At 37.3% G+C, this 19,214-nt stretch overlaps 1 protein-coding gene across 1 annotated transcript in view; it reads right to left on the bottom strand.

The window, feature by feature from the left end:
* The window catches only part of ANO3 (anoctamin 3), a 446,396-nt gene extending 427,597 nt beyond the window's left edge, over positions 1 to 18,799 (bottom strand). The window contains exon 1 of the mRNA XM_061380965.1: positions 18,269 to 18,799. Within this exon, the coding sequence (XP_061236949.1) occupies positions 18,269 to 18,422 (154 nt within the window). The 5' untranslated portion in view covers positions 18,423 to 18,799. The remainder of the gene's footprint in view (positions 1 to 18,268) is intronic.
* Positions 18,800 to 19,214: the final 415 nt, after the last annotated feature.

Genomic DNA, 19,214 nt, shown 5'->3' with positions numbered 1-19,214 from the left:
AATTCCATTGATTGTACAGTCCATGGAGACACAAAGAGTTGGATACAACTTACCAACTTTCACTCTCATTCTTAACTATTCTGTGAAATAGAGATTTTTTTTTACACCCTTATATGAGGAAACAGAAACACACAGAGATTCATTGAAAGTTTCTTAAGTCACATAACTAAGAAATATCAGAGCAACCTCTGGACTCTAGCTTGATTCTAGTATCTAAAGCGACTGCCTCTCTATTGCTTTATATGATGAATAACAAGTTTACTTTATATAGGGTACCAGATTATCTGCTAAGTTCCATTTCTAGGTAGACAACTCCCATATCAAGAAGTTGTTGTTCAGTTTAAATGTTCAAAAAATTGCAAAAATAAATGCTAGCAACTTTTGCATTTACTTACAAGAAGTAGAAAATAAAACTATTAAATCTAAAATTATCATTATGGTTTGTATTTTCTACTCATAAACTGAAGCAAGAACTTTCTGCACAGAATTTTCAGATAACATGAACAAGTATATTTGAGTTTTGAGAACTCAAATTACAGACCAAGAAAAAGCAAAAGCAAAGAACAAAGGACAAAGAAAAGCAAAGAACAGGCAAAAAGTTCGAATTTCAGAATGTGTAAGATACAAATATGGGAAACGAGAGTAGAGTTCATTGGTCATCTGCTGCTGCTGCTAAGTCACTTCAGTCATGTCTGACTCTGTGAAACCCCATAGATGGCAGCCCACCAGGCTCCCCCATCCCTGGGGTTCTCCAGGCAAGAACACTGGAGTGGGTTGCCATTTCCTTCTCCAATGCAGAAAGTGAAAAGTAAAAGTGAAGTCGCTCAGTCATGTCTGACTCTTCGCGACCCCATGGACTGTAGCCTACCAGGCTCCTCTGGTCCATGGGATTTTCCAGGCAAGAGTACTGGAGTGGGGTGCCATTGCCTTCTCCCATTGGTCATCTAAGAACAGGCAAAATGCCACTATCAATAATAGCATCCACCACAGCTGACTCAAGGGATAAGCAATGATTTCTCCAATGCCCTTGGTTTAGATTAAAAGTACCCCTGAGTCAGGTAGCACCATAAGTTTTGAAAAGGCACAAGAGTAAGGGTGAGAACACAGGAACATGGGAGATCAGAAGCCAATGATGGGTTTCTCCAGCGTGCAAATTTATATTAAGCAACAATTCCAAATTTATGATGACTTGCAGGACTTTGTAGACCTTCAAACAAAGACCCTTATTATTTTTTAACCAAATGCTTATGAAAAAAATCAAAGAATCTTTGAAAAGAGGTCCAAGTCCCTTGTTTTTCCAATGAGGAAACAAGTTCAAAGTGGCCTTCTCTTGATGAATCTGTGCATTGCCTACTCTCAGGCAATGGGTCCTGTGTGGGGTTCATTCCACCCCAGTGCAAGGGTTTTGGCAGTGGTTTAATCAGAAACCAATTAGGGCACAGTTTTGGGTTGGAGATGTAGCACTGTATACTTTTCCTGTTTACCAAGTGATTTTCTGTGTAGCGCCAGAGTTGGAGGAGAGGTGAAAGTTTGGGCATATCAGCATAAGTAGCATGTGTTTGGAGTTGACAGCAGCTATGTCTCACTTTTCATGCTTAAACATCAGTATGTTCTATGATTTTTTTTCCTGAAAACTTACCTTAGAACCTATTTCAACTTGATTCAATGATTCTATGAGATATAAAATATCTTCCTAACAAGTCTCTGTGTTTCAACAGATCCTGATACATAAAAATATTCTCTCTCTATTGTATAATTATCTTTCTGTTATTTCCATACTTTTGCTATTGTTAGTTTTTAATACATGGCCCTTTCTCTTGTCTCTTATTGTTAGCTTTTTGATGCCCACAGACATTTTGATGCCTACAGCCATCATTATTTATCCTTTCTTTCCTTTCTGCTAACCTTAAATAGATGGGGCACCTGTTTGTTGGCTGCCCCTTTGTCTTCCCTGAAATATCCTCTTTCTTGAAAGGTTGTAAAATGATTTCTTCTTCTGAGAAAGTAAAACATAATGAAGCTCATAAAAGTGCCAGTTGCAGTTTTACCTGGATATGGTAAGTGGCCATTGATGTGTGCATATTGGCTATTTCTGTATATGGAAGAGCTGGGGTGAACAATGACTGCAAAAACAGTGCTAAAGATGACTATCCTCAACATCCTGAACAAGTGTCTTGAGTATCTAGTGTTTTCATGTGGGACTCTATGCTAGGGCCCCAGCATGAAAATGAGATTGGAATAGAGGGTTGTGGAAGTGCTGTGAGAGTCAAATGGAGACTTGAAAATTCTCAAATATTAGGAAACCTATATTTAGCCAAGGACTCTGGCACAATTTAGCTCCCTCTATGTCTATTTTCATGTAAGATTTTTCTCATTTTTCTTAAGTATATGAAAACAATTATACTCCTGATATGCATTCAGATGTAACTCCTTTTTATCATTGTAAAAGTAATACATGATTAATCAAGGCAGTTCGGAAAGCATACAACAAAAAAAAAGGTAAATTTTATTGTCACCCTGCTTATTTAACTTATATGCAGAGTACATCATGAGAAACGCTGGGCTGGAAGAAACACAAGCTGGAATCAAGATTGCCGGGAGAAGTATCAATAACCTCAGATATGCAGATGACACCACCCTTATGGCAGAAAGTGAAGAGGAACTAAAAAGCCTCTTGATGAAAGTGAAAGAGGAGAGTGTAAAAGTTGGCTTAAAGCTCAACATTCAGAAAATGAAGATCATGGCATCCGGTCCCACCGCTTCATGGGAAATAGATGGGGAAACAGTGGAAACAGTGTCATACTTTATTTTTCTGGGCTCCAAAATCACTGCAGATGGTGACTGCAGCCATGAAATTAAAAGCCACTTACTCCTTGGAAGGAAAGTTATGTCCAACCTAGATAGCATATTCAAAAGCAGAGACATTATTTTGCCAACAAAGGTCCATCTAGTCAAGGCTATGGTTTTTCCTGTGGTCATGTATGGATGTGAGAGTTGAACTATGAAGAAGGCTGAGCGCCGAAGAACTGTGGTGTTGGAGAAGACTCTTGAGAGTCCCTTGGACTGCAAGGAGATCCTACCAGTCCATTCTGAAGGAGATCAGCCCTGGGATTTCTTTGGAAGGAATGATGCTAAAGCTGAAACTCCAGTACTTTGGCCACCTCATGTGAAGAGTTGACTCATTGGAAAAGACTCTGATGCTGGGGGTGGATTGGGAGCAGGAGAAGGGGATGACAGAGGATGAGATGGCTGGATGGCATCACCAACTCGATGGACGTGAGTCTGAGTGAACTCCGGGAGTTGGTGATGGACAAGGAGGCCTGTCGTGCTGCGATTCATGGGGTCACAAAGAGCCGGACACGACTGAGCAACTGAACTGAACTGAACCCTCAGGACTAACAGATTTTACTATTTTGGTATGATTTTCTTTATATTTTGCTCAAATCTCATGTAATTATAAATATCTACACAAACCTTGTATAAAACATCTGCATATAATTTTATCACCTCATTTAATGTTATGTCTTGAGCATTTTCCATTACCAACAGCATTTTCTTCATTACTTATTTTATGAGTCTCTAACATTCCTTCTTGGGAGATATGTTATAGTTTAATTGTTTAATGAATTCAGCACTGTTGCACTCTTAGTTCTCATTATCTCTATTAAAAGCAACACTACAATGAGCGTTTTTGCTTCATTATGTCTGTGTATGTCTCTGATTTTATCTGAAACAAATTCTTAGAAGTTGCATTTCTGAATCAAAGCTATATATGATTTGAAATCCACCTGAAAAATAATGCCAAATTTCTTTCCAGAATAGTTTACTCTTGGACTTCTATCTTCCTGCTTATATCTCTAAGAATAGTGATTTTCAATTTTGTTTCTACCTTTACACATGTAAATACACCCACATACGCAGACTTAATTAATTCACAGCGTACATCTGTACCCCACTACTTTATCTCCTGCTTTAAAAAAAAAAAAATAAGAGCATTGGAGTTAAAGTGAGATTGATTAACTGTAAGAAAATCTTGAATCTATTGTAAAGAGATAATACTCACAAGCTGCAGTACCTAAGTACATTTTCTGTAATTGGTCATAAATTATTAGGTAGTGTGTATGACTCCATACCTCAGATATGAACACACCCATTACTTTAGAGAGAGCTTCCTGTCAATTGCTTTCCAGAAACAGTTTTATGAATAAAGATTAAGGCTATGTATCATTATGTCAACCTGAGAACATTATCATAAACATTTCACTACAAGTCTTAATTTAAAAAAATAAAATAAAATGCTGGGTAAGCCAAGGTACTGAGACTTATTCCAAAAAATTGAAGCAAAAATTTTTTTCATCTGGCATCAGGAAGACAAGACACCAGAAATCATTTGAGGAGAGATATCTCTATATCAGCAACTATCTTTATCTCTATTCATTTTAGTGAATTCCACCAATTATTATGCACTGATGCAATGGCCACATAAGCACTCCTTGTATGTTATCAGAAAAGATACTTTGAAAAAAAAAAACTTTTATTTTGTACTGGGGTTTAGCCAATTAACAAATGTTGTGTGAGAGTTTCAAGTGAACAGTGAAGGATTCAGCCATACATACATATGCGTGTATCCATTCCCCCTCAAACCCCTCTCCCATCCAGACTGCCACATAACTGAACAGAGTTCCCTGTGCTGTACACTAGGTACTTATTGATTATCTATTTTAAATATAACAGTGTGTACATGCGCATCCCAAAGTCCCTAAATATCCCTTCCCCCTATCCTCCCCTGCCCCAACCCCTGGCAACCATAAGCTCTTTTTCAGTTTCAAAGTCTGTGAGTCTGCTTCTGTTTTGTAAGTGAGTTCATTTGCATCACTCCTTTTGTGAATTAAGTCAGACAGAGAAGGGGAAATATCATGTCATCCCTTATATGTGGAATCTAGAAAGGCCACTTTTTAAATCATTATTTTGAATTATAACAGAAGTACTCAATTCCTAGTAGAATATTTTCAGCAAGCATTTAACAAAATGATGGTTGTTGGGGTTATTTCATTTTACAACATCACATTAGCATTAACTTTTCATTTTACCAGGGCAGCCAAAGTACACATATTATATGAACCTAGATTGCTCTTCTTGAGACAGAATGAACTGAAGGTCCCTAGGCAGAGCCATTAGGAGATCAGAGTTATATTAAAACATTACACAAAGGAAGTAAAGATTTCCATCAGTTGGGCCATCTTTGTAAAGTCATATTAAGAACAAGTGATGCAGGTCCTTCTGTTCACAGAGCTCTCTGGTGGTCCCTCTTGAGGGAAGAGAAGTACAACATGTCTCTTATCTTGTAGAAGTTTATTCTCTATTTTACAAAATACACCCATTTAAATGCAAGATTAAATGCAGAAAGTAAACACTTTACATTGAAATCAGTGCCATAGAAATGGGTATAATGAACCTCCAATATAGAGAAAATGAAGTATTTTGTATAAAAGATGAGAAGAAGGACTTTTTAGAAGGATGTGAATCTGAATTTATCTGAGGGTGATGTGTAGGCGTAAGAAAAATAGGAAGACACTTTGGCAAGTATATAAATGGATCAACAGCCATTAAACAAAAGTTGATGACAAAAGAGTTCTGCTGCTGCTGCTGCTGCTAAGTCGCTTCAGTTGTGTCCTACTCTGTGTGACCCCAGAGACGGCAGCCCACCAGCCTCCCCCGTCCCTGGGATTCTCCAGGCAAGAACACTGGAGTGGGTTGCCATTTCCTTCTCCAGTGCATGAAAGTGAAAAGTGAAAGTGAAGTCGCTCAGTCGGGTCCGACTCTTAGTGACCCCATGGACTGCAGCCTACCAGGCTCCTCTGCCCATGGGATTTTCCAGGCAAGAGTACTGGAGTACTCAGTGTTTTACCTGGATTTAATGTTTTCATGTGGGCCTCTATGCTAGGGCCCCAGCATGAAGATGAGATTGGAATAGAGGGTTGTGGAAATGCTGTGACAGTCAAATGGAGACTTGAAAATCGTTACGATCAGAAATTATCTGGAAAAAAAAAATGCCATAATATAGTGATCACCGAAAGGGGCCTTTGCCAATAAACCTCTCCTTGCCATTGACAAAAACATTGGTTCTCAACCTTTGGTATACAGAGTCATATTATGAGAAGTTTCTAAAATCTAGATTTCTGTATTATAACCACAGAGTGTACATGTAATGGGTCTGGGATGGGATCCAAGAATATTCACATATTACAAGATTCTAATGCGAGTGCTCTGTGGGCTACACTTTGGCTTTAAGAACTACCTCTCTAAAAGCACTGTCCTCCCGGTTCATAGGTTCCTGCCCTGAATGACACTGGCAGGATGAGACAGTAACCTGTTTCAATCATACATATGGATTTTTTCATAACCAGATTTAGAGCAGACATTGGGCCTTCCAAGTACATTTCTCACAGACACTGGCAGAGAGTTGGACACAGAGCAGACATTTAATAAAAACGAACAGTTGGTGATGTTTGTACAACTATAATTAGCCATGTGGCAGCTGGTCATAGTTCTAAGCATCTCAAAAAAGTTAGTACCTCTAATTACTTCTAACTGAACAAACGTCTTTGTAGAGTGGCCTGTCTTCTACTTTTTGGTCAGAGATAGTCTTCTGGGCTGACATTAGTTGGATGCTCATCCTCATACCCCAAGGTCAGAGAACACAGAACCTATTCTTTGGATTCCCTTTAGTAGTCATGCTCTTAATTTTTTGAGACAAAAAATAATCATTGAAAAGCCCATTTGATAATAGCCCAAACCACCTATGATGATAAAAAGATTGTTTTTATGCTTAGCACAACTAGAATTTCAGCAGAGTGGTCAGTCATTTCTGGGTTCCAGAACACTTTCAAAAAAATAGCAATAAAATTCTCTAAAAAACACAGTGACTGAATGTGTATGTACGTGTGTGCCTTTTGATGGGGATACTGTGTAATATTTATCATGGGTTTATATTTACTCCTCTGATTACTACTGAATGGTGCAATGCTCTTGAAAATACAGCATTTGTTTGCGATCATATGACACCTTAAAATCTGTTTCCTAAGGAAAGCACAATAATTAATTGTTTTATGTCTCAGTTATACTTCAGTGGAGTAGATTTATTTTCACTTGGTATCAGGGAGACATGATACTAAGAAATTTTTGAGGGAAGATAACTACTTTAGTGTGAAATGCAATAGATGAGAAATGAGACCCAGCTTCTCATCTTCATCTTTGGTATTAAGTAGCAGTATGACTAAATAGAATAATTTCAAGTTAATCCTCAGCTACAAACAAAAGAAAGCAGAAAGGATGTTGTTTGCATCAAAATGTTACTGTAAATGCACAGTACACCAGCACCTTGCTAAGACATCTGAATTTTTTTTAAATAAAAATTTAGAGAAGAAAGCAAGTCTCTTATGGAAATAACTCAAAGGCAATTTTTTAAAGTACAGCAATTGTGTCAGCCTCTAGTATTTAATGATAGTTGGTCAAAAGTTAGGATTAGTTTACCAGAAATCATTAGAATTGAATAAGCTGCCTAATTTAGACAGGAAAAAATGATTTAAAATGATTAACACTATTAAAAGATTCTGTGCTTCACCAAATATATAGAACACATTTGAAATGATCATACTAATTTTTTAAAACCAGCATGTTAACAGTTAATTTCTGTAGGCCAAGTAGTCATTCCTAGCTTAACAAGTTACTTGTCATATTTTTTCTTGCAAAGATACCAGCTCAACCCTTCTTTATTGAAAAACTATATTTGAAATATGACAGGTGATTACAATACTATTGAATCTCTCCGTTCTTCTGAACAGTATCGGAAGAATAAAATGAGATTAGAATTGTCTGGAAGGCAATTAATATAGTAAATATTGTTGTTTTTCATATTTTTCACTATAATCATTACAGCAATAGTGGTACTTATACTTGTAGTAGCATAGTGGTAATAACATGTGGAATTGGAAAAAACCTGGATTTAAGTCCTTGGTTTGCCACTGACTAAAATTTAACTGTTAGATATGCAGTTTCTTTATTTGTAAAACGGGAATAATAAAATGATTTCATCTACAGAGTGGTTGTAAAATTCAAATGTAAAAGAGCTCTGAAAATTATGAAGTTCATTGCATATGCTGACACTCACTGCTATAACTTACATATAAATATACACATTATCTTTACCTATTTTTATATTACTGGCTTTACCAAGCTTAATGATGTGTATTGGAAATGTTCTGAATCTGTTTTTATTAAGTTTTTTTATAATTATCAGTGGCCTTCAAGATCAACTAATCTATTCTAGATATTGTATAGATTAGGAAAATCATCCAGAAGAGATGTTAAAACCTTGTCTAAGGTGGTATACTTTGAGGTGACTTAGTGGGACCCTATCCTGATTTTTTATTAGAGTTCCCATTATTTCATTAGTTACATAATGTATTCTTTAAATCTTCAAAGCAAATCTTGCAGGATGTTGGAAATGTTCTATGTAAAAGTGTTTTGAGTCTAATAAACATGCACAGTCCTAGATTAAATAAAATTAACAAACTTCTTCAAAGTTGAATCACATACATTCTTGAATATATTAGACTGCACTGTATGAAACTCTAGAAAAAAGATTTACTATCTATTATGGCCAAAATCTTTCAACCATTGAAATGTATTTTATGTTATTGGCCTTTAAGTGAATTATAGATCACATTGATCAAAATGTTACTTTATCACACTGGAAGTTCTATGACTATCAGTGGGACATACCTGGTTTTGGTAAGGAATAATAGATGAACAAAATGATCTTCAGAATTAGCACTGTACACTTACCACCACTGTGAAGTATTTGTAGCAGTACTTATGTGAATTATATAAGCATTGTTTCAATATGCAGCCCATTGGTCCAAATGGATGTTTACTGGTTTGCTTTCACATAATTGAGATAACTGACACAACTTTTTTTCAGTAATATACGATTTTATGTTAAGAGGTTATTATCTAATTGTATGAGGTACTTAAATTCTAAAGGAATGTCGTGTCTGCATCATGCAGCAACAGGTTAATTTGAAACTAGAAAATCAGTTCATGAAAAATAGTAAGAGTCCCTGAGGAGCTGGCAAAAAAGCAAACATTCAGAAGCATCAAGGATATAGAAAACAGATGTAAAGACAGAGTAGTAAGTCACTCTAGAGAACTAGACATCCACACAGGCAGACACTATAGACAAGGGGAGAAGACATTCTTTAAAATTGCATCCGGTTTTGCTACAGTCTGCAGTAGTTATGTCTTCTTTCTGCTATATTATAATAACCACAACCTGAACAAATGATCTGCTTCCTAAATTGTAGGTCTCTAACTATCAAGTAGAGCCAATCACCAAAAAGTCACAATAATCAAAGACACTGCTGCTGCTGCTCCTAAGTTGCTTCAGTCGTGTCCGACTCTGTGCGACCCCAGAGATGGCAGCCCACCAGGCTCTGCCGTCCCTGGGATTCTCCAGGCAAGAACACTGGAGTGGGTTGCCATTTCCTTCTCCAATGCATGAAAGTGAAAAGTGAAAGTGAAGTCGCTCAGTCATGTCCGACTCTTCACGACCCCATGGACTGCAGCCTACCAGGCTCCTCCATCCATGGGATTTTCCAGGCAAGAGTGCTGGAGTGGGGTGCCATCGCCTTCTCCGAATCAAAGACACAATTAGGTTTAAATAAGTTTTTATAACCTATAGATGCATAACAGATTGTTACAGAAAATTAAAGATGTGTAGATTTTATAAACATCTAAAATCAGTGGTAACAATTCTTTGCATTTATGTACATATAATTTGTTCCTTATTGTTCATGTTGGCACATATATCAAATGTGAACCACTGTTCTCACAGCGAGAAATGATCCATTACTCCACTACACATTTCTTAAGGTGTAGAAAATATCTGTTGATTGACTAGTAGTGTGATAAGGAAATAATATTACCTAACTCTCCATAGGGCTGAACATGAGAAATTAAATATGTAAATACATACATTTGTGTGTGTATAGTGTAGTAATGTAGTGTTAGTTGCTTAGTCATGTCCGACTCTTTGCGACCCCATGGACTGTGACCCGCCAGGCTCCTCTATCTGTGGGGATTCTCCAGGCAAGAATACTGCAGTGGGTTGCCATTCCCTTCTCCAGAGTGTGTGTGTGTGTGTGTGTGTGTGTGTATACATGTATGTATGTATATATGTATATATATTACATTAGTATGTTATAAATAAACATTATATGTTTTATATATAAATATAAACATTATAGGTATAAAAGAAAGCACTGCTTGAATACACAGGAAATGATATATCTGTGCTTGTCATTAACACAACAGTAAGGATGATGACCAAGATGACCATAATGATGAAATGCTCACTGGCTCACAAATCATTTAAAGTGCATTCTGGAGTCCAGACAGGAAATTTACTGATTACTAATTAAATTCATTTCTGGAACACAATAAAGCATGTTCCCCCATGTGACTTTCTTTAAACTTAATGTCCCACTTGTGTTAAGAAGGAAAAAACACTAGAGACAGAAAACAGATTAAGAACTCTTAAACTTCCCCAACATACACAAACACACACACACACACTCTCTCTCTTACTATATGTATATGACTTTTGTCCAATTAAATTACTTCTCTGACATTTGGATTCTCTTAGTGAACAGTTTAAGATAAACAAACTCTATCTAATAGATGTCTTGTGAGAACTATTTAAATTCTGTAGGTATGTGTTATCTTCAAGGTATTTTTTAAAAAGTGTAAAGTATAAATACTGCTTTTGCAGACAATGGAATGTATTTCTTTTTAGACAGATCCATTAAAATCTTCTTCAGCATTACTGGTCAGGGCATAGACTTGGATTACTATGATGTTGAATGGTTTGGCTTAGAAACAAACAGAGATCATTCTGTCGTTTTTGAGACTGCATCCAAGTACTGCATTTCAGACTCCTTTGTTTACTATGATGGCTACTCCATTTCTTCTAAGGGATTCTTGCTCACAGTAGTAGATATAATGGTCATCTGAGTTAAGTTCACCCATTCCAGTCCATTTTAGTTTGCTGATTCCTAAAATGTTGACATTCACTCTTGCCATCTCCTGTTTGACCACTTCTAACTTGCCTTGATTCAAGGACCTAACATTCCAAGTTCCTATGCAGTATTGTTCTTTACAGCATTGGACTTTTCTTCTATCACCAGTCACATCCACAACTGGGTGTTGTTTTTGCTTTGGCTCCATCTCTTCATTCTTTCTGGAGTTATTTCTCCACTGATCTCCAGTAGCATATTGGGCACCTACTGACCTGGGGAGTTCATCTCTAAGTGTCATATCTTTTTGCTTTTTCATACTGTTCATGGGATTCTCAAGGCAAGAATACTGAAGTGGTTTGCATTCCCTTCTCCAGTGGACCATATTTTGTCAGACGTTTGCATTTGACTGTGTGGATCTCAACAAACTGTGGAAAATTCTTAAAGAAATGGGAATACCAGGCCACCTGATCTGCCTCTTGATAAACCTGTATGCAGGTCAGGAAGCAACAGTTAGAACTGGACATGGAACAACAGACTGGTTCCAAATAGGAAAAGGAGTACATCAAGGCTGTATACTGTCACCCTGCTTATTTAACCTATATGCGAGTACATCATGAGAAACTCTGGGCTGGATGAAGCACAAACCGGAATCAAGATTGCTGGTAGAAATATCAATAACCTCAGATATACAAATGACACCACCCTTATGCCAGAAAGTGAAGAAGAACTAAAAAGCCTCTTGATGAAAATGAAAAAGGAGAGTGAAAAAGTTGACTTAAAACTCACCATTCAGAAAACTAAGATCATGGCATCTGGTCCCATCACTTCATGGGAAATAGATGGGGAAACAGTGGAAATAGTTACAGACTTTATTTTTCTGGGCTCCAAAATCACTGCAGATGGTGACTACAGTCATGAAATTAAAAGACGCTTGCCCTTGGAAGAAAAGTTATGATCATCCTACACAACATATTAAAAAACAGAGACATTACTTTGCCAACACAGGTCCATCTAGTCAAAGCTATGGTTTTTCCAGTGGTCATGTATGGATGTGAGAGTTGCACTATAAAGAAAACTGAGCACCGAAGAATTGATGCTTTTGAACTGTGGTGTCGCAGAAGACTCTTGAGAGTCCCTTGGACACGGCAAGGAAATCCAACTAGTCAATTTTAACGGAAATCAGTACTGAGTGTTCATTGGAAGGACTGATGCTGAAGCTGATTACTGATTCATTTGAAAAGACACTGATGCTGGGAAAGATTGAAGGTGGGAGGAGAAGGAGATGACAGAGATAGCTGGATGGCATCACCGACTCAACGGACATGAGTTTGAGGAAACTCTGGGACTTGGTGATGGACAGGGAGGCCTGGTGCACTGCAGTCCATGGGGTCACAAAGAGTCAGACTGACTGAGTGACTGAACTGTCACAACTGACTGACTGACAAAATGTAGGAACTACCATTCATCTCATACTTCATTTTCCCATGCTAGGAGTATGCACATATGCATACTTAAAACATGCTGCTGGGCTTCCCTGCTGGCTCAGTGGTAAAGTATCCACCTCCCATTGCAATAGAGTCAGGTTCAGTCCCTGGTCTGGGAAGATCCCACACGCTGTGGAGCCACTAAGCCCATGTGCCACAACTATTGAGCCTGTGCTTTGGAGCCTAGGAACTGCGACTACTGAGCCCATGTTCCAGAACTACTGAAGTTCATGTGCCTGGAGCCCATGCTCTGCAAGGAGAGAAGCCACAGTGAGGAACCCGCTACACAACTGGAGAGAGTCCTCCTCTCGCTGCAACCAGATCCAGCACAGCCAAAAATAAATAAAGTTACCAAAAAGAAAAAAAATGCACACTGTCATGCCACTGAGATTAAAAGGATACATTTCTTCTCTACTTCTGTTATCACCTAATTTTATTTTCATATAGACATCTAAGCATTAACTCTCATGAATATTCAATCAATATATATTGAATGAAAGGATACAACCTGACTCTATTAGAAATAGGACAAAGCAGATTCTAGAATGCTCAATGCTCCATAAAAATTTCAAATAAAAAACAAATTCTAGGTACTTGTTATTATCAGGCAACATATTGTGTAATAATTTCCACATATTTTGGCTGTTAAAATATATGTATAATTTTATTTCAGTAAATACTACCTATAACATAAAATTCATTAAAAGATAAACTATACTGTTCTGTGCTTAGTCACATACCACTCTTTTTGAACCCACGGACCACAGCCTGCCAGGCTTCTCTGTCCATGAGATTCTCCTGGCAAGAACAGTGGAGTAGTTTGCCAGGCCCTCCTCTAGGGGATCTTCCTAACCCAGGGATCGAACCCAGGTCTGAGCCACCAGGTCTAAGCCACCAGGGAAGCCCAGGAATACTGGAGTGGGTAGCCTATCCCTTCTCCAGGGTATCTTCCTGACCCAGGAACTGAACGGGGGTCTCCTGCATTGCAGGCAGATTTTTTACCAGCTGACCTACCAGGGAAGCCCAAACTATATGGTACTAACTGGCAATTCACTGAATCATATTTATTGTATGTGACAGACAATTGTTGTATGTGATTCACAGACACAAAAACAATTGTGAAATGGCAATTACCTTTAAGCAGCATAATCTAATAGGAAAGGATCCATGAGCATATGTATTTATAAAAATAATTAGAATGTGAACATTTTAACACAATGAACAAACATTTTGTAGAAGTTTAGCAACAGGAAAAATTCCTTTATATAGAGAGTTAATCATAGGTATTTGGGGATACAACAGTATTTTATCTCAGTGAGATCTTAATAGAGGCAGAGGGAAAGAATTATTGGAAATTATTTTTAAAGAATAATATGCACACTGATTTAAAGTGAAAAACATTCTTGTTGGGTATGTGTAGGTTATATGAGGCTGGAAACGTTTTGGAAGAAAACAGATTTAGATCATAGAGCACTAGGTTTATAACTGAAGTCATAAAGAATTACAGAAATTGTAAACAAAGGTGAAAATAGGTCAGACTTGTACTTATGAAGGACTATGTGACTGTCTTCTTAAATTAAAAAAAGTAGGGAACCACTATGCCATTCAGGAATGACCTAAATCAAATCCCTTCTGACGATACAGTGGAAGTGACAAATAGATTCAAAGGATTAGATCTGATAGAGTGCCTAAAGAACTATGGATGGAGGTTCGTAACATTGTACAGGAGGTGGTGATCAATCCCATCCCCAAGAAAAAGAAATGCAAAAAGGCAAAACGGTTATCTGAGGAGGCCTTACAATTAGCTGAGAAAAGAAGAGAAGCAAAAAGCAAAGGAGAAAAGGAAAGATATACCATCTGACTGCACAGCTCCAGAGAATTCCAAGGAGAGATAAGAAAGCCTTCCTAAGTGATCAATGCAAAGAAACAGAGGAAAACAATAGAATGGGAAAGACTAGAGATCTCTTCAAGAAAATCAGAGACACCAAGCTAATATTTAATGAAAAGATGTATTTTAAAAAAAAGACAGAAATGGTATGGACCTAAAAGAAGCAGAAGATATTAAGAAGAGGTGGAAATAATACAGAGAAGAATTATACAAAAAAGATCTTAATGACTCAGATAACCAGGTGGTGTGATCACTCACCTTGAGCCAGACATCCTGGACTGTGAAGTAAAGTGAGCCTTTAGGAAGCATTATTATGAATAAAGCTAGTGGAGGTGATGGAATTCCAGCTGAGTTATTTAAAATCCTAAAAGATGATGCTGTGAAAGTGCTGCACTCAATATGCCAGCAAATTTGGAAAATGCAGCAGTGGCCACAGGATTGGAAAAGGTCAGTTTTCATTCCAATCCCAAAGAAAGGAAATGCCAAAGAATGTTCAAACTACCCCACAGTTGCACTCATTTCACATTCTAGCAGAATAATGCTCACAATTCTCCAAGCTAGGCTTCAACAGTGCGTAAACCGAGAACTTCCAGATGTTCAAGCTGGATTTAGAAAAGGCAGAGGAACCAGAGATCAAATTGCCAACATCCGTTGGATCATATAAAAAAAAAACAAGAGAATTCCAGAAAAGCATCTGCTTCTGCTTCATTGACTATGCTAAAGCCTTTGACTGTGTGGATCACAAAAAAAACTGTGGAAAATTCTTCAAGAGATGGGAATACCAGACCACCTTATCTGCCTCCTGCAGAATCTGTATGCCGGTCAAGATGCAACAGTTAGAACTGGACAGTTGGTTCAAAATTAGGAAAGGAGTATTTCAAGGCTGTATATTGTTACCCTGCTTATTTAACTTATATACAGAGTACATCATGTGAAATGCCTGGCTGGATGAAGCACAAGCTGGAATCAAGATTGCCAGGAGAAATATAGCCTCAGATATGCAGATGACACCACCCTTATGACAGAAAGGAAAGAGAAACTAAAGAGCTTATTGATGAAGGTGAAAGAGGAGAGTGAAAAAGTTGGCTTAAAACTCAGCATTCAAAAAATTAAGATCATGGCATCTGGTCCCATCACTTCATGACAAATAGATGGGGAAACAATGGAAACACTGACAGTCTTTATTTTCTTGGGCTCCAAAAAAAGCACAGATGATGACTGCAGCCATGAAATTAAAAAACACTTGCTCCTTGGAAGAAAAGCTATGACCAACCCAGAAAAGATACTAAAAAACAGAGACATTACTTTGCCAACGAAGGTCCTTTTAGTCAAAGCTATGGTTTTTCCAGTAGTCATGCATGAATGTGAGAGTTGGACCTTAAAGAAGGCTGAGCATCAAAGAATTGATGCTTCTGAAATGTGGTATTGGAGAAGACTCTTGAGAGTCCCTTGGACAGCAATGAGAACAATCCAGTCAATCCTAAAGGAAATCAACCCTGAATATTTTTTGGAAGGACTGAGGCTGAAACTGAAGCTCCAATACTCTGGCCACCTGATGGGAAAAGCCAACCCATTAGAAAAGATCCTGATGCTGGGAAAGATCAAAGGCAAGAGGAGAAGGGGACGACAGAGGATGAGATGGTTGCATGGCATCACCAGCTCAGTGGAGATGAGTTTGAGCAAGCTCCAGGAGATGGGGAAGGGCAGGGAAGCCTGGCGAGCTGCAGTCCATGGGGTGGCAAAGAGTCAGACATGACTGAGCAACCAAACAACAACAAATGTGACTGTCAATATGCAAGAGGCTTGTTAGAGAACCTGGAGGTGAGATCAGTTAGAAATCTACACAGGTGCATGCACTAGGAGGAATGAAGAGGGCCAATCTTTCAGTCCCTTAGGTATGCAGGCAGGGAGTCACATCAAGAACCTTTTATTGCCAGGCACCCTACTGAGTACTAGGGCTACAGTGGTTGTCAAAGAGGTAGAGAAGACAAATATTATTAATAAACTAATATGCATACAACTAAACACAAACTTTATACTGAAATATATGCTAAGCAGTTATTGACTAAAAGGGAAAAAAAGGATATAAAAAGGAGGAGGAGTTTTTAGGAAGTTTTGCTTAGTTGTTTTGAATTTGAGGCACTGCCAGGATATCAATGAGGAAGTGTCTTCCAGGCTCTGGGTTTACACTTAAGCTATAGATGTACAGCTCAACTGCATGAAGACAACTGTTCAATTCAAGATGTGCTATGACAGAGATGAAATAAGATAAAATTCCTTGCAAAGAAAATGATTGAACTGGCAAATGCTTTGTTTATAAATTTTCTTTTCCTGTCGAAGTTTCCTGTATAAAGCTGCATTTACTTATAAAGAACTGATTTTTCCACTTTATGAAATTGTAGGTTCAATTCTCAAGAGATTCTCAATTTAAGAAAAAGACAATAACATGGGGACCTCTTTTCTTACAATGGAAAGAAAATTTACAAAAGATTGTTATATCTCCTGACTGTAGAACTGCCTATAGTATAATAAAACAAGTCACAGAAGACAAAGAATCTATCAACAAAAAAATCAGCAATTGGTTTGGAGTCACATAAAGCTTCTTTTTAAACATCTCTAAACAAATAAACATGCCAGATTCTCTTGGAATAATCCTCTGGCTACAAAATGGAATTTATTATTTCTGCAAATATTTTTCACTGGACAAAGATTAGTGTCCAGTAACAACCAGAGTGATGAAGGCTTTGCTTAACTTTTTTTTTAATTTTATTTAACTTTACAATATTATATTGGTTTTGCCATATATCAAAATGAATCTGCCACAAGTATACATGTGTTCCCCATCCTGAACCCTCCTCCCTCCTCCCTCCTCATACCATCCCTCTGGGTCGTCCCAGTGCACCAGCCCCAAGCATCCAGTATCGTGCATCAAACCTGGACTGGCAACTCGTTTCATATATGATATTACACATATTTCAATGCCAGAAGGCTTTGCTTAACTTTTACATTCATATTACACTTGTCATTTTTATGAGTAAAGATAAAGAACTAAATCATACTAGTTTTCCTTTAGAATAACATTTAAGTATTATTTATTATACAATTTTTTTCTACAAAGAACAATTTATTATTGACATCTCACAGCTGTTCATCCAAAATGAAACCCTCAGAAGTTTTTGATGAATGCAAACTATTAGTGTCTAGCATTAGTTACTCGAAATTGCAGAGCAAGAAGGAAAACTGAGATTCTGGATAAGTAATACCCAAAGGTATCAAAAAAGAAATTCTTCACATTAAATTCTATTAACACTGTCAGCTCACACAGAATCCAAATAAAACAACAAAACCAAAAGGAATACTATCTTGTTCTTAAAGAGAGGTAAAGCATATTTTGTCTTTGATATAATTATGTAAAAGAAAACAGAAATAAAAAAGAGGAATGAAAGATGGCAGGGCTTTTTTTTTTTTTTTTTTTTTGCAGTTTATGGATAAATCCCCTGATTTCATCAGTCGTCCCAAACAAAACTAAGCCATGATAGACTTGAGTGTTCAGACAAACAAAATCTACTTCACCATTAACTTTTTTTAGTTCATTGAATTTGTTTTCTGACATTTTACTCTATTGGCAAACCCTCTATTCTTTTCTATAAAAAGTATTTATATATTTCAGGAAAAAATAGCTCAAGAAACTAAAATTGACACCAGTTACACGACTGCAAAGTAAATGACATTAAGATTTACTTTTTACACATCTGGCATTTAAAAAGTACAGATATAAGTTAAGATACTCAAAAATATCAATCTAAGGTTTAGCTTACCAACAGGGACAGAATTGGAGTGCTGAAGTTCCCATTGACTAGAATCACCAGAAAGTTCAGTCAAGCAGGTTAAAGCAAAATCTGAGCTGGAAGCATGCTCATGTCTGAATCCTTCAGGAGAAAGATTATCCAATTCAAACTTCACAGTTGACATTGCAAAATTCTTATACAGCTATATAAATCAAAGTTTAAACTTTGATTCAGATAGTTCAAACTACTGAATTTTTAAAAATCACAGGAGGGGGAAAATCACTGTTTTATAATCAGCAACAACCCCAGGCTTTCTAGTAATTGTTTTCACTTGGAAATTTAAAAGAGATAAAACATGCAGAGCTGACTTTACGAAGTTTTCTGTATTCACTCCCTTCCTAAGCAATTGACGTCAAGAGGATGGATGGATTTTAGCGCTGTTTTTCTTGAAGATAATCTTGCTGCCTTTAAATGATAGCAGTGCTAACCCCATCTCAGAGAGGCTGCAACAGAAAGTAAAATGAGCTAAGTGAAGATACAGGCAAGGCTGCAGAGAGATGCTTTTAGTAACTTGGTATTAGGTCTCCGCATATCTGTACACAAAAGATCAGCTGGGTGGGGCTAAGTACTGTCAGAGAATGCAACTTTATTCCACTGGGCAGCACATCAGAGGAATGTCTTAATTTGGAAGGAAGTTAATTCTAAATTATATTTCCTCGGTCAGGATTGTGAGACTGTAGTCTTCATGCTTCCTGAAACATGCTTGTGATAGTAGAGATTAAATGATGAGTTAAACTAAAAAGTTCTGCACAACAAAAATACAGTCAACAAAATGAAAAGGCAAACTATGGAATGGGAGAAAACATTTGTAAACCATGTAACTGAAAGTGCGTAACATCTGAAATAGACAAAGAATTCATACAATTTGGCAGCAAAAGAATCCAGTTAAAGAACTGGCAAACAACCTGCATGTCTT

Source organism: Bos javanicus, chromosome 15, assembly GCF_032452875.1.
Source record: "Bos javanicus breed banteng chromosome 15, ARS-OSU_banteng_1.0, whole genome shotgun sequence".
Classification (NCBI taxonomy): domain Eukaryota; kingdom Metazoa; phylum Chordata; class Mammalia; order Artiodactyla; family Bovidae; genus Bos; species Bos javanicus.
This window is presented reverse-complemented; position numbering and strand designations above follow the sequence as displayed.